A 23,325-nucleotide genomic window follows, 5' to 3' on the forward strand; every position below is an offset into this window, starting at 1 on the left:
TGTAACTGAGCTTTTGATTAATTGAACTTTGGACCTGAAGTTCCACAAATCACGACCTTTACTGACCAGCGGTGTGATTGACACTGCTGTCCTGTGACGTGTGTGATTACAGCACGGGTATTGATGTTCACGTCAGATAGAGATCCATCACAGTACTGCTTCGGTTTACCATTTACTCATAACCCTTTACGTAATGTCAGCATGGAATCAAAATTGACCCTATTTACTTTGTTAGTGCACATTACTAGTGTTGTGGTGAACAATTCATTTATGCAAGTTACTTCACACAGAAAAAGCCTTCGTAATCTTTAATCAAAATAACTGGATAACTGGACTAACCAGCGGACCAATTGCATCGCAGCATCTCAAATGTTGGTTTGGTGGTTCTGAAAGGCCTGAGTCAAAGTCTGTCATCAGAATGATTTGGTTTAATTCCCTCCAGAAGCGTCTCACATGATTGCGTTCCCAAACACCAGCATCCGAATGCAAGATCACATGACAGCGTTCATCATCAGTTATTAATGATGGAGGAAAAAGTGCCACAGTGGCTTCCCCGATTGCAGCAGCTACGGATATTTTTGCACCAATTTCCCATGAATTGCTGATTTTGTTCTCATGAACACATGGGATGGAAACGCTTTATTTGCCATAGGTGTATAAAACTTATGCACATGCTAAATTCGCAACTTTAGATGGAGACCTCGCTCCTGAGGTGCACTGGACTTTGTAATCACAACTTTTTGAGGGAATTGTGAATTCACACTTCCTCATCTGTACTTTACCTTTTCTTTACTGCACTGTTTGAGCTGAATAGAGTGAATCCTGCCCATGTGAGCAGATCCGCGCCACTCCCTACAGAATGTGCCGTTTCAGCGCTCTGAATGCAGCTCTATAGCAACCCGACAACAGGGGAGAGACAATCGGAGAAGACAAAAGAAATGTCTCTCCTAGAGGAGCTCTGGTGTTAGTGGCGGCCTCACAAAAGCTCATGCTTCTTGCACTTGGCAGGCAAAAACATCCCATAGATATGCATTGAGGATCAGAAGATCATAAAGACAATTAATATTCAGTAATAGTATCGATTTAACTGCACTAATAGTTAAATGACTTTTAGAAACCACTCCAAACTCCTTATGAAATACTGGGAAAGCTGTGATGCCGAAAGTTTTCCCCATAAAGCACCACCAATACTTGCTTGTTTCCCAATACTTGATATGAAATTGGTGTGAAAAATCTGGATGAATCTGAATACAGGACTTGTGTAATCTATTATGTTTCTTGCTCAAGTTTCTAATTGTATGTTTTATGTGTGTACTCAGGAAGGAGCGCCCCGTCTCTCTGGGTATTTTTTCATTGCCGGGAAGCGATGCGATGACCCCTGACCTGCATAGGGAAGCTGTGGAGACTTCAGGGACGGACACATGGAGATATAACAATCTCAGCCACCCTCGCTCCAACACCAGCCTCAAGGTGAGAAACGCAGATTGATCATGTCATCCTCACTGTTCTGTTCTGTTGTTATCCGCTTCCCAGAAAGTGAACACGGGTTTGGGGGAGTAAATGCGATGACGACACAGTTCGTTTGTATTGAGAGAGCTTCTCCCTCTGAAAGGAACATATGTTAAAGAAGCCTGAGCGAACACTGCCAGCGGGAAGGAAGCTCATTCTGAGGGCCTGATGTGCCCTGCATGCTTAAACAGAGCCCTGACAGGGCCAAGAGCCAGACAAACAGGCCAGGGCTGATCCTGGGGCAGTTCTCAGCATTACAAAATTCCCTGTTTTTCCTTGCTCTGGAACCTTCCATGTCCTACAGAGATCCACGACACTAGGCCCCTTCATACATATTCATGTTAATGAAGTAATCATTTGCCGTCAACCTCTTTCTGCCGTGTTTGTGTTCTCAACCCTCTAAACTCAAGACAAACAAACCACTCAACTCATGTGCACTAAAAAATAAGATTATTGGAATTCTGTTTTAGTCTTACTACTTCAAAATTTCACATTTAATTCTATTTGTTAATTGCCATTTCTTTAAAGAGGACCTATTGTGCATTTTTACATGTTCATCTTTCTTTAGTGTTTAATGTCGCTGTTTCTTCCCAAAGTCCCTCCAGCGGGAGTTATTCTCTGTTTCTGAACTCCCTGAAACGCCTCCATCTTGAGTTTTCTTCACAATATTCCTCATTTAAATAATTCATACGCAGAATAAAGGGGCGGGGCCTGGTTGAGTTAGTTAGTAGTGTGTTGAAACTGGCGTTATGGTAAGGGGCGGGACATTTCCCAAACACCAATCACAACACACTGCTCCAGCCGATCAATCAGAGCACATTGTGCTTTTCAGAAGGAGGGGCTTCATAGAAACAGGAACTAAACGGAGCGTTACTGACAGACTGGGAAGAGAGGAGCTGAACAATGGAGAATATGAGGAGAATAATCAACATTCAATCTAGTAGAGCACAAAAACAACATCAAGACTTTGTATAAGGATATACCCAAATTTTCACCATTTTGAGGAACAAATGTCCCAAGTAATCTGCCATTGGGAAAACCCATTTTGATCGACCACTAAACTTGCCTGATCTGAATCCACTCCCCCTGATTCGCATTGATTTTGTCAGCAACGATGGCATTGTCAGTCTCTCACGTCCTAGAATAGACTGACCTTGAAGCCCGTCTCAATCTAGGCCTGATGCAGGAGTTTTTGAAGGATGCAGATCATATTTCAGCTGTCAGCCACAGAACAGAGCCACAGACTTTAGGTACACCTAGGTATAAAAGTGCAATGCGCAGTGCTGGAATAAGTCCCACCCTCTAAATAAGAGCCAATCACCAATTGGTAAAGTCATCGCGTCACTTCCGTTAGCAGTCATGCTGCGTCCAAAATCGCATTCTATAGAGTAAGTACTACATTTGGTTCCAGAACCCTTAAAGTATGTTCTATGTAGATTAAATATAGATATGTGTAGTATGAATGAAATTCAGACGTACTACATTCGTCATGTTGTCACCTACGGCGTCCCCTCCATTCACAAATCCTCTCCCGTGGCCTCATGCGATAGTAAAGTGTCCATCATATGCACACTTCAGAATCTCGCCAGGTCATCCCGGGACTTTTCACCTACTCTTTTATGAATACTATGAATTCGAACATACTATTCTGCTCACATACTGTTTTTCACCTACTATACAGTATGTAAGTTGGCATATTCGAGCATAGCATCAGTGTCTTGAGACGCACGCTTAAATCTGTACATGCGCATCGGCTTTTCCAGCCTGAAATATAAGCCTTTTTAACATTATTTGAGCGTAAGAAACAACATTTATGAGACAGTTCATATCAGATTTTGTTGCTGATTTGAAATATGGTATTTAAATGTGAGCGTAGCAAGCACAACTTAATTTATGGCCACATTTTACGAATTCATTTCCTGGTTTTAGTTAAAGAGTTAGTTCACCCAAAAATGAAAATTCTGTCATTAATTACTCTCCTCATGTCGTTCCACACCCGTAAGACCTTCGTTCATCTTCAGAACACAAATTAAGATATTTTTGATGAAATCCGAGAGGTATATGACTCAATATAATCAACACTTTCAAGGTCCAGAAAGGTACTAAAGACATCGTTAAAACAGTCATGTGACTGCAGTGGTTCAACCTTAATGTTATGAAGAGACGAGAATACTTTTTGTCTTCTCTTCCCTGTCATTATCTTACGCAGGTGACGCAGTAACACAGTGAAGCTTCCATGTTTACGTCCAAATGCCGGCTCAGTATTGGCCAAAGCTGATCACGTGATCAGCACGACGCATGCGTGTGATGCTGACGCAGGAGCCGGCCAATAATTAGTTCTGACGTAGAACCTGGAAGCGCTGGACGTAAACAACGTATGAGAATGACACAGAAGAGAAGAGATTGTTGAATAAAATCATTATTTTTGTTTTGTTTTTGCGCACAAAAAGTATTCTCGTCTCTTCATAACATTAAGGTTGAACCACTGCAGTCACATGACTGTTTTAATGATGTCTTTAGTACCTTTCTGGACCTTGAATGTGTTGATTATATTGCTGTCTATGGACGAGTCATATACCTCTCGGATTTCATCAAAAATATCTTAATTTGTGTTCTGAAGATGAACGAAGGTCTTACAGGTGTGGAACGACATGAGGGAGAGTAATTAACTAAAAACCAGGTTCTGGCAAACATTTTTTATTTTTATTTTTAAGTGTATTTTTTGCCATGTACCCAGTCTAAATCTTCATTCAGTGTGCGAACAGCATTGTTTTTGTTAAAACGTACATTAGCCACCAATTCATTTGTAAGATTGTGCAGAGCTGTAGGTGCTACACACAGACAGATACAGCCCAGCGTTTGGCAGATTATCTCTTTCTTCTGAGTTTTAGGAATAATATTATCTGTTCTGCTTCATCCCTGTGACCTCATCATGACTGATCTGAACATGTTGATGCTTTCATTAGTCTGATATCAGAAAGTTGTGAAAGTAGAAAGTAGTTTTTGTATTTAAACTGTGAAAACTTTTGAAAGTCACAGCAGGTATGCATCAGGCTCTCTTATTTCAGAAGTTCAATGAATATTTGATTTCTCATTATAAGACCCCTTCAAGGCCACTGTTGAGTCATCCGAGTGTCAGAAGCACAAAGGCTCCATCAGACTCCCACTGTGGAGGGATACAGACCGGCCTTTGTGCGCTCCATGACTCTGCATTTCTCTCCATATCATCCTCCAGAGTCTCTGCTTCTGAGAGAGATGAGAAACTAGGCCATGACTTGCTGTCAGCCTCTCCTCAGGTTAAACGGCTCTGAACCGCCACACTGAGAAAAAGTGGGCACATGCTGCCATGGAAACCCGAGAGAGTCTGGGAGCATCTCGCAAACAGGGTTTTGTTTGTGCGCGCTTGAGCTTGTGCGCATATGTCAGTGAGGAAAAGAGCGCTTTGAAGTCTGTGCTTCTGTAAAACCTATTATCAGTTCCTGCCGCTCGCTGTGGATTAGTTGGTCTTCCATAACCGACTGATTTTAATGAGAGCTTTGGTTCTTTTTATAGAGCGCTGTCACCAGGTGTAGAGCTGTTTGAGAAGTCACATTAATAAAACATCTCATTATCAGAAGAGCTGGAGGGCAACGGACTCACTGCATGCATTGTTCCTGTGTAGACAAACTAACAGAACCAGTTGAGGGTCAATTCATGGGAATTTTACCATTTAATTTGAGAAATCGTCATATCATAAACACACAGACACTCAAAGGTCTTCATGGCAACCCGTCAAAATAAAAGTTCGGTTTAACTTAAGGAGATTGTGACAGAAATATATTACTGTTGTACAGTAGAATTAAATTGAGCTACGTCTCAGTTTAATAATAATACTAACACTAATAACAACAACAATAATAATAATAATAATAATAATAATAATAAATTATTATTAAACTTTAATTTTTTTAAGGAATAATCACAATTTTTCTTCCGTGTTTTAATTTTAACAGTAAAGCTCTGTTGTGCAGCACTTTGACAAAAAAAGTTTGATTAATGTCAAATGATTAAAAGATAAATTAAATTAATGTTTTATGCCTTCATTTGATTGCCAGAAAAATTAAAATACACAACGCAGAATTTCTGTAAAAACAAAACATTTCATAGAAATGAAGTAAAATTGATTTCAATGAATTAAATATACTTTTTGATTAAAGTGTAATTAAACCATTAAAATGGAATCCAGGAAACTTAAAACAGAAAACACAGAATTTGGTAAAAAAAAAAAAAAAAAAAAAAAAAAATATATATATATATATATATATATATTTTTTTTTTTTTTTTTTTTTTTTTTTTTGTTAAACTTTTAATAAATTGTTGTTAAATTATATAAGTTTTATGATTTCAATTAATGAGACATGCTTTTTGATTACTAAAATTTAATTTAACCATTAAAATGGAGTCAAAAAAAAAAAAAAACGAAATCCAGAAAAATTAAAATGGAAAACAACGGAATTTGGGGAAAAATAAAACGGATTTCATAGGGCCCTAAAAACATACCTAAACATACAATTCACTGCAGTTTTCATCTGAAATGAACACTAGAGGCAGTAAAACACCAACAACTTTTATTACTTTTCACACAGATTATGATTACAGGGGCAGATTATTGATTTATAAAGACTTGTTTTCATGCCGTTTCTTAAACACTATATTATGAGCTCAAAACACTTTTCCCATAGTGCATGGTTTATAAACTAACACATTTTGATGTTTGCATCACATAATCAGCTCCATATCTGGGTCTTTTCTGATGTAGTAAACTTGCTCTGCAGCTCACCTGATACAGCATTTCACAACAACCAACATTATAAAACGTTGCCAGATTCATCTTCATCTGTTTCGAATCATGAACTGAACATGCTTTTAGTGCCACTCACTGGACATTTCACTTTGAAAGTGTCGCAAAATGTTCAAGAAGCAACATAATCGTTTTGCAGAAATGTCTCCACATGCGCACTTTACAATGAGTTGATATTAAGGCATCAAAAATTTTTTGAAATATGGTCTTTAAAGTCAACATGAAATAAAATGTTCTCTTCACAAGATCTGCTCTTGTTGTGCATGGCTCGTTGTTTTGTTATTGTAAGGAAGAAAACGTCTTCGTAATCTTTCAGAAAATGTAATAACAGATCTTTGCCTCAGAAACAACTTACTTTTTTTAAATTCAGAAATGCATCACATTACGTAAATTAAAATGGGTTCAAATTTTAAAGCTCGCTTCAATAAAAAGTGCACCATAAAAAAACACAAAGTACAAATTTCCTTAATAAACTGTCTGTCATGCTTCAGTCGACCATGAGAGACAGATTATGTGTAATCCTGGCCTACATTTCACTTTACTGCAGTTACATCTTAATCTGGATTTGACAAGCTGGCTCCTGATGCGTTTTGTCTTTATATAATGGCACTGCAGTTCCCATCATTCTAAACAGAATAAATGGGCAGTGCCGCCATTGATGTTTTTACTGTACGTTTCTCTCTGGGCAGCTGGAGGCGGATGGTAAGAGTTCACAGGAGAATTTGGAAACCCGTTGGACCGACTCCAGTAAGGTAGCCCGTCCGATAGTCCTGCCGCAGTCTCCGTGCAGCCGCAGTGCAGCGTAGTGTGTAGTGTGCTGTGTTTGGCTTGTCTCCACATCCCCACTGTTTTTGTGTCGATAGTGAAGTTTCTTTGCATTCATAGTCCACAAACTGCTGCCTGCAACCATCTACTAACATAAAAACAACATGCAGCTCAACTCATGTGGGAACCACTCACACATGACAATACCCCTGGAGATGTTTCAGGTTTGGTTGCATTCAGCATCTGTGGTTGATGTTATCGCTTGCAGTTTTCAATGTAGTCAAAGGAATATTCCTGGTTATTTTCAACATCTAACTTCTAGAATTATTAAGAAACTATGGTGCTTTTGTATTATTTTTGAAGCTAAAAATATCTTTTTTTAAAGCTTCAGTCTCTATTCATTGTATTAAAAATAAATAAATAAATAAACATTGAATTCTGGTGAACAATAACCTGGAATATTTCTTTAATTTTGTATTTTATTTATTTATTTATTATAGCACTAAATCATGTTTTTTTTTTTTTGTTTTTTGTATGTCACTGTTTTTTCTTAACATTTTCTCCATTTTACTTTCAGTCATTATTTATGTTGTTAGCTTAATTGAATATACTAAAATGTTTTTTTGTTTTCCCTCTGATCATCAGTAGATAATTACCGATTAAACATTTGTGATGGATAAGAGTCTCTTCTGCTAATCAAAGCTGCGTTTATTTGATCAAAAATACAGTAAAAATTGTGAAATATTATTATAATTTAAATCAGCTGTTTTCTATGTGAATATATAGTAAAGTGTAATTTATTCCTGTGATCAAAGCTGCATTTTCAGCATCATTACTCCAGTCTTCAGTGTCACATGATCCTTCAGAAATCATTCTGATATGATGATCTGATGCTTAAGAAACATTTATGATTATTATCAGTGTTGAAAACAGTCATATTTTTGTGGAAACCATCATACGTTTTATTTTTCAGGATTCTTTGATAAATAGAAAGTTCAAAAACTTTATAAGTAGAAATATTTATAAATGTGTTTACTGCCACTTTTGATCAATTTAATGCATCCTTGCTGAATATAAATATTAATTTATTAAAAAAATCTTAATCTTACTGACTCCAAACTATATATATAAAATAGTCATATAGTAAAATATATATAATTAGTGTATACATAAAATAACATTAAATCAGTATATTGTGTGTATAGATAAATGCTACTTTATATATTGTATAAATAATATGACTTTGATTGTATTTTATTTTATATTTTTTAAATTGTTTTATAATATAATATAATCTTTCTAAATGAATCTGCATGCAGCATGTCTGTTTTCAGACTCGTGTTGATGTCATTCTGGACTTGAATCATTGTGTTAATCTTCATGATTAATGTAAACAGTCTCATTTAGCACATATGTGTAGTTGATGATTATTTATTTATAAATACTTAATATGACTCAGTGCAAAGTTTCTGGCTGATGCCGCTGGTAATGCTTCATTGGGTTTGTTTTCAGGATGAACTGTCCGACGCTGGTAGGGGACAGTCCAAATCCGGCACACCCGTGTCTGCGGCGGCATCAGATGTGGTCATGGCGTCGGTGGAGGAGGCCGAGGGTTTGGACAAGAACCTGGACTCCAGCAGCGCTAAACCAGACAGCAGGAAGAACATCGGCGTACAGAAGGGTGTGACAGCAGAGACGCCATCTACAGGTGACTCCTGGGCTTACACTCAAGATCTGATCTTTTGACCAACTATATGAATGTTTTCATGTGCGCACAATTTCTTGCCTATATATAGAGTTTCCAGCTCAATAAAAAAGCTGTGCGTTTTAGTGCGAGCGCATACATCACGTCTGCTATTTTTGGATGAATTAACAATAAAGGGTTAGTTCATCCAAAAATGAAATTTCTGTCATTAATTACTCTCCCTCATGTCGTTCCACACCCGTAAGACCTTCAGAACACAAATTAAGATATTTTTGATGAAATCTGAGAGGTTTATGACTCGTCCATAGACAGCAATATAATCAACACTTTCAAGGTCCAGAAAGGTACTAAAGACATCGTTAAAACAGTCATGTGACTGCAGTGGTTCAACCTTAATGTTATGAAGAGATGAGAATACTTTTTGTGCACAAAAAAAAAAAAAAAAAAACTTTATTCAACAATCTCTGTCTTGTGTCATTCTCATACGTTGTTTACATCCAGCGCTTCCAGGTTCTACGTCTGAACGCCAGCTCAGTATTGGCCAAAGCTGATCACGTGATCAGCATGACACTGACGCAGGAGCCGGCCAATAATAAGTCGTTCTGACGTAGAACCTGGAAGCGCTGGACGTAAACATCGTATGAGAATGACACAAGAGAGAGATTGTTGAATAAAGTTGTTATTTTTGTTTTGTTTTTGCACACAAAAAGTATTCTCGTCTCTTCATAACATTAAGGTTGAACCACTGCAGTCACATGACTGTTTTAACGATGTCTTTCTGGACCTTGAAAGTGTTGATTATATTGCTGTCTATGGACGAGTCATATACCTCTCGGATTTCATCAAAAATATCTTAATTTGTGTTCTGAAGATGAACGAAGGTCTTACGGGTGTGGAACGACATGAGGGAGAGGAATTAATGACAGAAATTTAAATTTTTGGGTGAACTAACCCTTTAAACTTGCACTTACCCTGTTTTGCAGTTGAATGTCACAGCCTGTTTAATGAAGTAAAAGAATCAGAGATGCATGATTTATTTTGAGATTGGATGGGTTTGTTACATACAGTCTAAAGTGTATATGTGCAGGTCTTAAAAAGTTTTAAACTACCCTATAAAACTGTTTGCATATGATTTCATCATCATCATCAGTGCCTCTGGAAGCGTTTTGCTGCCATCGTGAGGCCACAGAACTGTTGCAATTAATGACCAGTGTTTGCTGCACTTTAATTTCATTAAAAGCACAATTTGCACAAACTATTGCAGCTCAATTCCAGGTTTTTAATTTCTGTTTTACCATTTATACTCCCATAAATGGCACTGTGGATCATGTAAATTGAACGCCAGCTCCCCTTTTTTAAACAAACCTCATTTTCTTGAAACTGCACCAAAAGCTCTAGTGTGAAGTGAAATGTGCAGCAGTTGTCTCGTGTGCATAATGAACTTTAACTGATGTTTTTGTGCTCAGGAGCCGATCAGAGTGAGAATCCCGAGCGATCGGAGGTCCAGGCGATCATCGAGTCCACACCAGAACTGGACATGGACCTGAGTGGATGCAAAGGCACCAGGTACGTCAATGCTGATTCAATCATTCGCTTATCACACGAGCCGCAGGGGACTCTCATTCCAAACACACTTTTCCCTGGATTTCATCTGTCTTGTGTCTGTTCATCATCTCCAGCACTCCCACTAAAGGCATAGAGAACATGGCGTTCGACCGCAACACTGACTCTCTCTTTGAGGAGCTCTCGTCTGCAGGGAATGACCTCATAGGAGACGTGGATGAAGGTGCTGATCTGCTGGGTAAGTTTTCAGTCACTCAGTTCCTTGATTCATGACTGTTTTTGAATGTGTGTCTGTTGTTCCTGTATCTTTTTCCCTTGTGTTATTCTCCTCTAGTAATAGAGACATCAGTGACTTTACTTCATCTTCTAATGTAAACCCATCGTTCCTCACTAACATTCGCAGCTCATCTAATCATGTTGTTTTTCCTCCATGTTTGTGGCTCTTCATTTCTTTCCCCCAGACGAGTACTCTGGTGTGTATGTTTACACTGTTTTTTATTTCGTCCTCTCTTTTTTACACACCATATCATCACCAGGAGCAATGCCACAACTTTCCAGCAACAAGTATCTTGTCTGTCCACACATTACTGAAGCTTTAGACAAAATATTACGTGTTTATTGTTGAGGATCATATTTCATACATCAGGCTTTTATGGCTCATATAGTGTGATATATAGTCTCAAAGTCTTCAGAGGCCCAAACTGAGCAAAAATATGCTGCAGATGCTGATATTTATATGAATGTAAATAAGTGAGATCTTTATAAGAGTACAGCAGATACTGACATAAAATGCATATAAATATCAATATCTGCCAATAATGTCTTAGTGAGATGCTCATTTTTATATTCAAAGCTCTAGTTTTCAAACATATAATGCAATACAATGATGATTGAGAGATGAACAAATAAACCTTCCTTTAAAGGATGATGATCATATCTGATACTCGTGATTTTTAACTCAGTTGTTGCGTGTTGCTCCTGGTTAGAATACAGTGTTGGAACTATTTTTAATTTGTAGTTCACTTGATTTTGTTTTGGTCATTCACTGATCCTTTATTTTGTTTCGTTCTTTGGTTTGCATGCCAATCTTAGACCTTAATTTCTTTGGTAAGCATGATTTCCTGATCATTTGTATTCTCTGGTAAAGTGTTCTGTCTCAGAAATGGTCAAATCAGCAGAGATTTTCAGAGATCTGTTCTTGATTATCATATGTATATTTGTGTAAAATGAGATGTGTTTTATGTTGTCGTCATGTAGGTATGGGTCGTGAAGTGGAACATCTGATCCATGAGAACACTCAGCTTCTGGAGACGAAGTAAGTCATAAATGTGGCATTAGTTCAGCTGAAAAACACCAAACAGTCTGCGTTTAGTCCAGATTTCATCCAAACGCAGTGCTTGTGCTGCCATCTGCTGTTTTAAAGGAATTACAGCAATCATGTCAACTGGACTCTAAAGTCAAAATGTTGTTCATATTTAGTTTTTTTTCTATTAAAATACCATTCATTACAACAAAATGGTGCATTGTTGTGCTCGCTGCAGGAACGCTCTGAATGTGGTGAAGAATGATCTGATCGCTCGTGTGGATGAGCTGGTGTGTGAGAAAGACGTTCTTCAGGGAGAGCTGGAGGTCCTGAAACAGACCAAAGACAAGCTGGAGGAGAGGAACAGAGAGCTGGAGGAGGAGCTCAAGCGGTTTGTCATTAGACACACGACACACGTCAGCGTTCCAGCCCAGGAGAAGCTCTATTTGAGTGAATCTCTGTTTGTTTTTTTGTCCAAACAGAGTCCGAGCTGAGGTGGAGGAAGCCAAACTGAAGACAAAAGAGGACGATGATGTAAGCTATCATTAAAATCTGTCTGGATTAGGATTGCAGGTCTTATAGACTCACGGTTCGATTACATTTCAGGAAGTCAAGATTCTACAACGCAAAAGATTTTCAAATGGAAACTGGGATTTCAGAATTATCCGTATTCATTATCACTGGGACAAATTCCCACCACTTTAAAAACTAAAATTTCAAAAGTAAAAGTTAATACTTTGAGGTTAAAGTAAATTTTCTCATCAACTGAAACTGAGATTGGGATTTTATAATAATAATAATAATAATAATAATAATAATAATATTTAAAAGAGAAATATATTAGCATTGTAATACAACTGCACTGTAAAATAAAAAGATTTTTTTCATAACTATATTAATTATTTTACTTTACAGTAGTAAAATTACAATAATTGTTATAAATTTTTAATAATTTTAATAATTAATTTCTTTACAATAGTTAAACCCTTGAGTTTTAGTGTTTTCTTATCGTCTGAAACTGCTGTCTGAGATTGGGATTCTATAATAATAATAATAATAATATTTCAAAAAATATATATTAGCATTGTAATAAAACTGCACTGTAAAATAACAATTTTTTTTATATCTATATTAATTTTACTTTACTGTAGTACAATTACAATAATTGTTATTAATTTTAATTTTTAATTTTATGTTTATATTTTTAATTTTATTTTCTTTAAAAAAATGTTAAACCCTCGAGTTTTAGTATTTTCTTATCATCTGAAACTTATCTGTCTGAGATTGGGATTCTATTTATAAAAAATATATTAGCATTGTAATAAAAATATAATTTTTTACTTTACAGTAGTAAAATTGCAATAATTAAGTTATTAATTTTTTTAATAATTTTAATAATTCTTTACATTATTTAAACCCTCAAGTTTTAGTATTTTCTTATGATCTGAAACTATCATCTGGATTCTATATTAAAAAAATAAAATTTCTAAGACAAAAATATATTATTGTTGTAGTAGAACTGCACAGTAAAATACAGTAAAATACTTCTGACTTGATTTCTTCACTTGCGAGAGTTAAACCCCCAAGCTTTTAGCCGAAAACTGCAGGAAGTCCTTTAACGTGTTTTCAAACACCACTCGTTACAAATCCAGTAAATGCTGTAACTAAATTATGCTAATAGTGTATCTGACGCAAATTACGTTCCCAAATACCGGCATGAAACAGCTCGTCTTTTCTTCTCTATCCGAGTGAAACGCTTCTGGAACAAGAACAAATGTAGGGCGGGGCTTGATTTTGTGGGGAATTGATTGGATGGTTGTGGTTTGCTATTGGTGGATCTCATGTGAGTGACAGGTTGCCCCGCCCTCATCATCAGAGAATAGAAGAGATGCTGCAAGAGGGAGGAGAAGATATTCTGATTCAAGATTACCAGGAACGATAATTAATGATTTGCGCGGATAAATTTGATTTCATGGTGACTTAAACTCGTTCCGAATCGATATGTATCGAAAGACGGTTTTCCTGTGCTGAACACTAACAGGCCGTGTTTCCCTCAGAGCGACGTGCCCACAGCCCAGCGGAAGCGCTTCACACGGGTGGAGATGGCTCGAGTCCTGATGGAGAGAAACCAGTATAAAGAGAGGCTGATGGAGCTGCAGGAGGCCGTCAGGTGGACGGAGATGATACGGTCAGTCACGTTCATCTCCAATCAACACATACTTCCAAACTGGTTTGCCTCGCATTGACTGAAGTGTGTGTTTTGTTCGATGCAGAGCGTCACGAGAGAATCCAGCCTTGACGGAGAAGAAAAAGTCCAGTATCTGGCAGTTGTAAGCAACAGCTTCTTAGTTCTCCTCAGAGTTTGTGTTATATTGGTTCATGTGGTTTGGCGTTCAAACTATGTTTTCCCCCTCTCATTTTATGTCCCCCTTTTATTTGTTTTCCTTCTAGGATGTAGGTAAATCTTAGAAAACCTAGTAAAACTTGCACTTGGTTTGATCCTTGAATCCAAAAATGTGTTCTTGGACCTGGGAATGGTGTTTCTTTAAAGCTTAACAGAAGCGTAGCAGGAATTTAAAGCCAGACCGTTACATTGCATTAAACTTTATTAACGAGACTAATGCTCGAGCGTTCATTACGCTTACTTTTAAAGGATTTGGCACTCCAGAATCAGAAAGCAGCCTGTGGGGGCTTGTTTTCTTCATTGAAATGCCATTCCCAGGTCATTTCAGTCTACTTGGGGTTTTTGCGTTTGGGGGCATTTAAGGTTTTGCATCTATTTTAAACCCATTCATTCTCCTCTTGTGTGCTCCTGTGTGTTCTCTGTACCCTGCTCATGTTGTCCTGTGTGTCTGCAGAAGGTGTGTTGGGGACAGAAAGTTGGTTTAGGTTTGGAATAAAGCAGACATGTTAGAATTAAAGGATTAGTTCACTTCAGAATTAAAATTTCCTGATAATTTACTCTCCTCCATGTCATCCAAGATGTTCATGTCTTTCTTTCTTCAGTGGAAAAGAAATGAAGGTTTTTGAGGAAAACATTCCAGGATTTTTCTCCATATAGTGGACTTCACTGGGGTTCAACGGGTTGAAGGTCCAAATGTCAGTTTCAGTGCAGCTTCAAAGAGCTCTACATGATCCCAGACGAGGAATAAGAGTCTTATCTAGAGAAACCATCGGACATTTTCTAAAAAAATAAACATTATATACTTTTTAACCAGAAATGCTCGTCTTCCACTGCTCTGTGATGCTCCATGCATTACGTAATCATGTTGGAAAGGTCACGCGTGACGTAGGTGGAAGTACCTCGATAGAGCGAAAAAACTCCATCTCATTTTCTCCTCCAACTTCAAAATCGTCCAACATCTTCGTTTGACTTTGTAAACACTGGATCGGTACTTCCACCTACGTCACGCGTGACCTTTCCAACGTGATTATGTAATGCGTGGAGCATCACAGAGCAGTGCAAGACGAGCATTTGTGGTTAAAAAGTATATAATGTTTATTTTTTTAGAAAATGTCCTATGGTTTCTCTAGATAAGACTCTTATTCCTCGTCTGGGATCATGTAGAGCTGAAAGACATGAACATCTTGGATGACATAAATTATCAGGAAATTTGAATTCTGAAGTGAACTAATCCTTTAAGCTTATTTAATTGCACAAAAGCAGGGTGGGGAAGCATGACCAAAATATCAACAACAAAATTTTCAGAAATAACTATATACACACTACTGTTCAAAAGTTTGTGGTCGGTAAGATTAAAAAAAAAAAAAAAAAAAAAAGTTTTGATATCAAGGTTCAACGCTAAGGATTTTCACATTTTTACTCGCCCTGCCAAAATTTCTTATTGGCCCCACCACAAAAAATTAATAAAATAAAATAGGCTTAGTTAGTGTTTTTGTTGCTTTTGACCCAAAATCTTAGTAAATAAGGTTATGACACCAAAAACTACTAGGCTAACTCATATAAATTTCAAATATTGTTAAAGATAAGTAAACTGTTAGAACATAAAATCTAATTATGAGCAATAGCACAAAATAAATACAATAGAACAAACATACAAATGAAATAAACACTGCTTTTAATATTTTTCAGGTAGATCTAACGGTAGTTTTCAGGTACAGAAATTGAATAATCAAATGTAAAATAGCACTGTATAAATTAAATATAGATTCATCCGTATTAGAGATATTCAGTCAAGAGCAGTGAGTGATTTTTCTTTGTCCTTGATGTTTGATTAACATTAAACACAGACCGCAGCAGAAATATGAGGCTGCTGTCACTTTAAGAGCGAATGAACGGATCCAATACACTGATACACGTGTTGTCTTTCTCGACTGTTTACGTTCACTTAAGACCTAACCAACTATGTTTACGAGGATACGCATGAATACAGGCATAATTTTGACAATTTTGTGTGAATATGTTCATTCAAGTGAAAGAGAGCTCAATTCAGCGTTCGTGCGCTGTCTGAGAGGGGCTTTCTGGGTGCGTGCTTCAGATTTGTGCAACTTTCCCGTCTTCTTGTGCTTCAATATTTAAATCGGCCAGGCTTTAAAACACGTACAAATGATACGAAAGCTGTCTGCTGTCCTGAGCGTCGTTCACGCTGGCCTGGGCCATCGGGCGTCCTTGTTGTCGAGCTCTGGTTAGATGTTTCTTCTGCTCACCAAGGCTGCATTTATTTGGTCAAAAATACAGTAAAAATTGTAAATATTATTACAATTTAAAATAAATGTTTTCTATGTGAACGTATGTTAAAATAGAATTTATATCCTGTGATCAAAGCTGAATTTTCAGCATCATTACTCCAGTCTTTAGTGTCACATGATCCTTCAGAAATCATTCTATATGATGATTTGCTGCTCAAGAAACATTTTATGATTATTATCAAAGTTGAAAACAGTTGTGCTGCTTCAGATTTCTGTATAAAAATCTTCCTGACCCCAGTCTTGTGAGCTGTAGTGTATTACAGGCATTAGGGAAGGTTTGTTTGCAGTGGTCAGTTGTTCAGCATGTGGTGTCTGCACGCTTTGACCGTGGTTAGATCGGGGGAGAGCTTGGCACATTTGGGACGTGACCCCACAACCCCATAACGGTTAACCTGTGACCTCTAACTGCTGCTGCCGCTTGTGTCCGCATATGAGTCTCTGTGTCGTCTCTCTTCTCTCCCCTCGTCCCTCAGTTTCAGCAGGCTCTTCAGCTCTTCGTCCGGCGCCACAGCGAAGAAACCCGACGCACCGGTTAACTTGAAGTACAACGCTCCCACCTCACACGTGGTCCCGTCAGTGAAGAAGCGGAGCAGCACCCTCGCTCAGCTGCCCAGTGACAAATCCAAAGCCTTCGACTTCCTCAATGAGGAGTGAGTGACTTCCTTCCTGAAAAATGCTGCTTTTTTAAACACACTGCAAATACTTTCAAATCCTTTTACACACAAGCAGCTCATCATGCGGTGTTTTCGGGTCCACACGAGCGCTGTGAGTTTGAGGCGCCTTTAACATGCAGATTTGTAATAAGAATCATTTATAAATCTGTTCTCAGCCAAAGAGAAGCTTCAAGGTCTCCCAGCGGTTTCTGCCAAAATAAAAGCGCTGTAGTTTAATGTTTGAAAGCAAAGAAATTAAGAGCCATAAATATTAGCATTGTAATTGTACATTTGTAAACAAACAAACAAACTGCAATTATAAACAAACTGTAAAATAAAATGATTATTATTGTTGTTACTAATAAATGTTATTAATACATGTTTTTATTTAAAAAACTACAATAGTAATATTTCTTTATTAATTTAATATATTTTGTTATTTAAATAAAAAATACAAATATTAATTATTATTATTAATAATAATAATGTTAATTATAATTATTACATTTTTTATTTTCAGTGCAATAGTAGTATTGCAATATAGTGTTATTTCTTTATTGATTTGTTTAATTTTTATAATTTAAATAATGCTAAAATAAAATTGTTTTCAATAATAGCAATAATAATACTAAAAAATATTATTAATAATAAATGCTATTAATACATGTTTTTATTTTAAAGTACAATAGTATTGTTTCTTTATTGATTTACATTTTATTATTTAAATAATAAAATAAAAATCTAAATTTTAATAGTAATAATAATAATTACTAATTTTTTATTTTATAGTACAATAGTATTATTGCTATTGTATTTCTTGATTTGTTAATTTTTATAATTTAAATAATGGTAAAATAAAAATATTGTTTTCAATAATAACAGTAATAATAATAATAATAATTATTAATAAATGCTATTAATACATGTTTTTATTTTAAAGTACAATAGTATTATTTATTTATTGATTTACATTTTTATTATTTAAATAAAATAACAATATAAATTTTAAGTAATAATAGTACTAATAATAATAATAATTACTAACTTTTATTTTACAGTACAATAGTATTATTGCTATTTTATTTTTTGATTTGTTAATTTTTTTTGTAAAATAAAAATAGTTTTCAATAATAATGACAATAATAATTATTATTAATAATATTCAATGCTATTAATACTTTTACAGTCCAATAGTAGTTGCAATCATTTTTAGCATTTAAATAATAATAAAATAAATAGTATTTTAATAATAATAATACTACTTGTTTTTTTATTTTACAGTACAATTGTTTTATTGCAGTTGTATTTATTGATTTTTATAATTTAAACAGTGATAAAACAAAAATATTGTTTTGAAAAATAACTACATTAACAGTAATAAAAATATTTTTAATGTTATTGAATAGTCATGTGGAATGGAGATTAAGTTCCTCTGTCTGCCCATGTGCCGCAGGGCGGAGGTGGAGAGCGTGGTGTCACGCAGAGAGCAGAAGAGAGCTCAGTACAGACAGGTGAAGGATCACGTGCAGAAAGAGGACGGCAGGATGCAGGCGTACGGATGGAGTTTACCTCCAAAATACAAGGTAACATCTCTGACTCTGAAACCGTGCTACAGATACTATCATAGCTCTTATTAATATTTTGAGTTAGTTTTTATTTTTATAAAGCCGCCATATTCTGTTTTCACAGGTTTCCAATGGTGGACAAGCAGAGAGTAAGATAAAGAATCTGCCCGTGCCCGTCTACCTGCGGCCTTTAGATGAGAAAGATGCTTCCATGAAGGTGAGACTGTTCTCCGTCTGTGTCCGCTCCGGTTAGTCATGTGGTTTGACCGAGCTGATCATGTGTTTGTGTGTGTAGCTGTGGTGCGCTGCAGGAGTGAATCTGTCCGGCGGTAAGACACGAGACGGAGGCTCCATTGTGGGAGCGAGTGTGTTTTATAAAGATGTGTCTGGAGGCGAGAGCGACCCCATCGGCCCCAGGAGGAAGAGAGGCTCTCAGAGCAGCCTGGACCGACTGGAGCAGGAACTGAAGGTGAGGACCAATCAGAGCACGGTGTGCTTTTCAGAAGGGAGACAGTAACTAAACAAAGCGTTACTGACAGACTGGGAAGAGAGGAGCTGAACAATGGAGAATATGAGGAAAATAATCAACATTCAAGCAGTAAAACCTGTTCTTTGTTGTTGTGTGTGTGCAGGAGCAGGAGAAGGAACTGAGGCATCAGGATGAACTCTCCAGCCTGGTGTGGATCTGCACCACCACACACGCCACCTCCAAGGTCATAGTCATTGACGCCAACCAGCCCGGAAACATCCTGGAGAGCTTCTTCGTCTGTAACTCTCACGTGCTGTGCATCGCCAGCGTTCCAGGTCAGAAAACGCAACCGCTTCATTCCACTGAGGCCTTCACAGGTGCTTTTGATCTGAGCGGGTTCTGTTGTGCGTGTTTTCATCAGGCGCTTGTGAGACAGACTACCCCGCTGGAGAGGAGCTGATCGCAGACAGTGAGGGTGAAGGGGCGTCTAAAGTCAGCTGTACAGCCAGCGGTGTGTCTGCGGGCTCTGACGGGGGGCCGGATGGCATCACGGTAGTGGGCTGCTCCACAGAAGGAGCCGTGGCGATCCCTCAAACCGTCTGCACCAACTCCTTAGAATCCTCTAACTTTGGTAACGCAGCCTCCGTACTAAAAACACTCACAAAGAAGTACTTTTCCGTTCTTCGCTTAGGAGCAGGGCATGTAATATGCGTCTCTGGTGTCTCCAGAATGTGTCTGTGAAGTTTCAGCTCAAAATACTGCACAGATCATTTATTATAGCTTGTCAAATTTGCCCCTATTTGAGTGTGAGCAAAAACACGTCGTTTTTGTGTGTGTCCCTTTAAATGCAAATGAGCTGCTGCTCCCGGCCCCCTTTCCAGAAGAGGGCGGAGCTTTAACAGCTCACGCTTCGGTCGCTCAACAACAACAAAGCTGGAGAATCTCATTCAGCAAAAATGAGGATTGTCAGTAACGGTGTTCAGCCTTACATTGTTCAAACCGTAAAATTTGCTCCATTGTTCTCCAGAGGAACTGTACCTTTAACATAACAGTGTTTTATGGCAAGAGCAATGACCCTAGAAATACTGCAATGAATAAAAATTCTGTGAGTAATAGATGGCACAAGGTTAAAGGGGAATTCTGCAACATTGACACTGTCATTGAACTAAATTGAGTTGAATAATGACACTATTGTGTTCTGTAGAAACTGAAGTTGTTCCAACTGTTATTTTCCCGTTTATTAAGCTGCTTTGAAACAATCTGTATTGTATAAAGCGCTGTAGAAATAAGTAAAAGCGCAAATCTCTTGGCAGATGAGGTTTTGGGGCAGCGCAGGCAGGACGCGGTGACGGCAGCAGAAGAAGCTCTGGAGGCCACGGAAAGCACCAGTAACACGCCTGCGGATGAGAGCCAGACCGGGATCTACACCGAACACGTGTTCACCGACCCGCTGGGAGTGCAGAACAGCAGAGACACACCGTCCAATTACACACAGAGGTCACACAGCAGAACAGCATGTCTCTCGATCTCATCAGACACTGTTGAGGCGTATTGTAACGCTCTGCTTCTGTAGGGAGTGTGATCTGGTGAAGGATGGCGTCAGCTCAGTGCCTGAGGAGCAGGATCTCATGAGAGAGGAAGCCAGCAAGATGAGCAGCGTTCTGCCTACAATGTGGCTCGGAGCTCAGAACGGATGGTGAGTCCGTCAAACCGTCACTCAGTAGGGCTTTCCACACTTCACCCTGGGTCACTCTAAACCGGGGTAAACGGAACCGGAACATTTCACACTGCTCATAATTCACCCGGGGTCACAAGCTGCCGTTTCACACTGTGGGTTAACGTTCTTATTTACATATTTGTGGAGTCAGTGTCACTGATTGGATGAACGCAGGCTCTATCGTTGCGCATACTCATTATATTTTGTCGACTGTACTGACAAGTTGATCCTGAATGAACTTTTCGGACTATAAAGGTAAGAATGAAACTCTAAATTGTCGCGCTTTCTATCACCATTTTTCCCCTCAAGTAGGGTTCGACCGATATGTGTCAGGGCCGATACCGATTATTACAGGTCAAGTAGAACCGATATTTTGAACCGATATATATATGTATGTCTGGTGTAAAAATGAAAATTAATGTCAAAATTAAAGAAGTAAACAACACTGAGTTCCCACGGAGGTGGCCGCATCAGAGCCAAATAGCGCATTTCAAAATTATTTTATCTGCAAATCAGTTTTGAAAATGACTGATACCGATAACCATAAAAATGCTTAATATCGGCCAGGCCGATAATCGGGCGACCCCTACCCTCAAGCGCTGTTACGATCAATCAGTTTAAAAAATAAATACAAAACCTGAAAACAAGTTGACAAAAATATTGAATCCAATATTTGGTGATAAAATAGTGTAACGAAAGCTTTTTTTTTTTTGTAGGCTGGTCAATTTTGACCGGGAACATCACAAGTTTGACTTTGTGCCATTTTGTACAAAACTATTAGACAAATTTCCTAGTTAAACATTGAAGCACACTAGTGTGATAAACAGTGCATTTTTTTCATATTTTATGTAAAATTGACAAAATTATCCACAAATAACACTTTTTTCACTCAAAAACTGAGGTGCATAAGCTCAGATAAATAAGGCCTGTGATCCGCCCGTGACACAAACTCCATCTCTGCATCTGCTCTGAGTTAGAGACGTTCATTTAACGTTCATTTGGGAATGCAAAATGAGCCAATCATCTTCACAGACATGTGATGAGAAGCACTAATCAACAAACAGAAGCTTTAAACACTCCCTGTGATTTGATTGTGTGATGTTTGGAAATGAAGTTAAGACAAAATGTGTATTGTACAGTAGATTTAATGTAAAATAACGTTTTATTGTTATTTTTTAAATGCTCAAATTTTTTATTTTACTTTAAAATATTACAATAGTAATGTCTTTTCTTTTTTTTAAGTAATTTTAATATATTTTTATTTAGTAGTACTACCACTACTACTAATAATAGCATTATTATTATTATTTTTTAACCATATTGATATACAATCACAACATTTTAACCAAAATTTAAAGCCCTAAAAACAAGAAAATCTTAATTTATATCAGAAAAATCTATGGATGCACCGATTTGAACATTTTGGCCGATACCGATAACCGATAATTCTTTATATTTGAAAGCCGATAAATGATATATTGGCCGATAAATCTAAATCCAAATTTTTATATAATTTTTAATAGCCTGATTACAAGTCTCACCATTAAGAGCCATATCCAAAGCACACAATTATAATGTTCTCATTATAATATTATGTAGTCTATATGACAGACTTTCGCTGCACATGTTGAACTGTATTTTCCATTTTGAAGTGATTTTCAATCATATTTCAAGAAATTTAAAACCATCATGGTGAACAGTGCTCATCTGAAGTGTCTCAGCTGAAGGAAATAATCCATTATTAATTAGCTTTAATATATATCAGCCAAATTTTCTTATCTGGCCGATAAATGATGATAACATTAAAAATGAACGTATATAGGCCGATACCGATATGGTGGCTGATATATCGTGCATCCCTAGAAAAATCAAATTTTCTTCCCTATCTAGGGGTCCCTAAAAAAATATTCAGGTTAATTGTTGATAAATATGCTTTTTTCAATTATTAAATGTATACATTTTTTCTTCTTAAAATATTGAATCGGTTAGTTAGTAAAACTTACACTCAAGCTCAGTTCAAAAATCAGCCTGAATGATTCATTATTGAATGGATCAGAATCAGAATGATTTTTAAATACCCTCATCCAGTGTCATGGAAGTGTATTGATTGAGAACAGAGATGTATTGAGTATAGATCATGTGTTGATCTGTTTCAGCGTGTACGTTCACTCGTCTGTAGCGCAGTGGAGGAAGTGCCTTCACTCCATCAAGCTGAAGGATTCCGTCCTGGGGATTGTGTAAGGAAACCGTCATCATCCGGATTCATTTACAGTTATAAACTAAATATACATTATAATACATTATGATTTCTGTCTCGTTTCCCTCTGTGAAGTCACGTGAAAGGACGTGTTCTGGTAGCTTTGGCTGATGGCACGCTTGCAATCTTCCACAGAGGTGTTGGTAAGGTGTTTTTTTTATTTAAAACTATTTTTAATAGCCATCAGTAAAACAATGTTGACATATACATCACTACATATAGAGTAGTGGCCAAAAGTCATGATGTTCGGAGGCGCAATTTGTTTTTAA

The 23,325-nt window shown here is 37.2% G+C and overlaps 1 protein-coding gene across 1 annotated transcript in view; it reads left to right on the forward strand.

Moving 5' to 3' along the window:
- spag9b (sperm associated antigen 9b) overlaps positions 1 to 23,325 on the forward strand; it is a 54,600-nt gene that overhangs the window by 26,711 nt on the left and 4,564 nt on the right. The window contains exons 5-24 of the mRNA XM_051914296.1: positions 1,320 to 1,470; positions 7,039 to 7,101; positions 8,627 to 8,822; positions 10,286 to 10,385; positions 10,499 to 10,620; positions 11,640 to 11,697; positions 11,924 to 12,076; positions 12,168 to 12,219; positions 13,743 to 13,873; positions 13,959 to 14,015; positions 16,869 to 17,045; positions 18,502 to 18,631; positions 18,738 to 18,830; positions 18,909 to 19,082; positions 19,246 to 19,417; positions 19,504 to 19,713; positions 20,396 to 20,579; positions 20,656 to 20,778; positions 22,956 to 23,036; positions 23,132 to 23,199. Of these exons, the coding sequence (XP_051770256.1) occupies positions 1,320 to 1,470; positions 7,039 to 7,101; positions 8,627 to 8,822; positions 10,286 to 10,385; positions 10,499 to 10,620; positions 11,640 to 11,697; positions 11,924 to 12,076; positions 12,168 to 12,219; positions 13,743 to 13,873; positions 13,959 to 14,015; positions 16,869 to 17,045; positions 18,502 to 18,631; positions 18,738 to 18,830; positions 18,909 to 19,082; positions 19,246 to 19,417; positions 19,504 to 19,713; positions 20,396 to 20,579; positions 20,656 to 20,778; positions 22,956 to 23,036; positions 23,132 to 23,199 (2,495 nt within the window). The remainder of the gene's footprint in view (positions 1 to 1,319; positions 1,471 to 7,038; positions 7,102 to 8,626; positions 8,823 to 10,285; positions 10,386 to 10,498; positions 10,621 to 11,639; positions 11,698 to 11,923; positions 12,077 to 12,167; positions 12,220 to 13,742; positions 13,874 to 13,958; positions 14,016 to 16,868; positions 17,046 to 18,501; positions 18,632 to 18,737; positions 18,831 to 18,908; positions 19,083 to 19,245; positions 19,418 to 19,503; positions 19,714 to 20,395; positions 20,580 to 20,655; positions 20,779 to 22,955; positions 23,037 to 23,131; positions 23,200 to 23,325) is intronic.

The sequence above is a fragment of the Ctenopharyngodon idella genome, chromosome 12 (genome assembly GCF_019924925.1).
Source record: "Ctenopharyngodon idella isolate HZGC_01 chromosome 12, HZGC01, whole genome shotgun sequence".
NCBI classification, from domain to species: domain Eukaryota; kingdom Metazoa; phylum Chordata; class Actinopteri; order Cypriniformes; family Xenocyprididae; genus Ctenopharyngodon; species Ctenopharyngodon idella.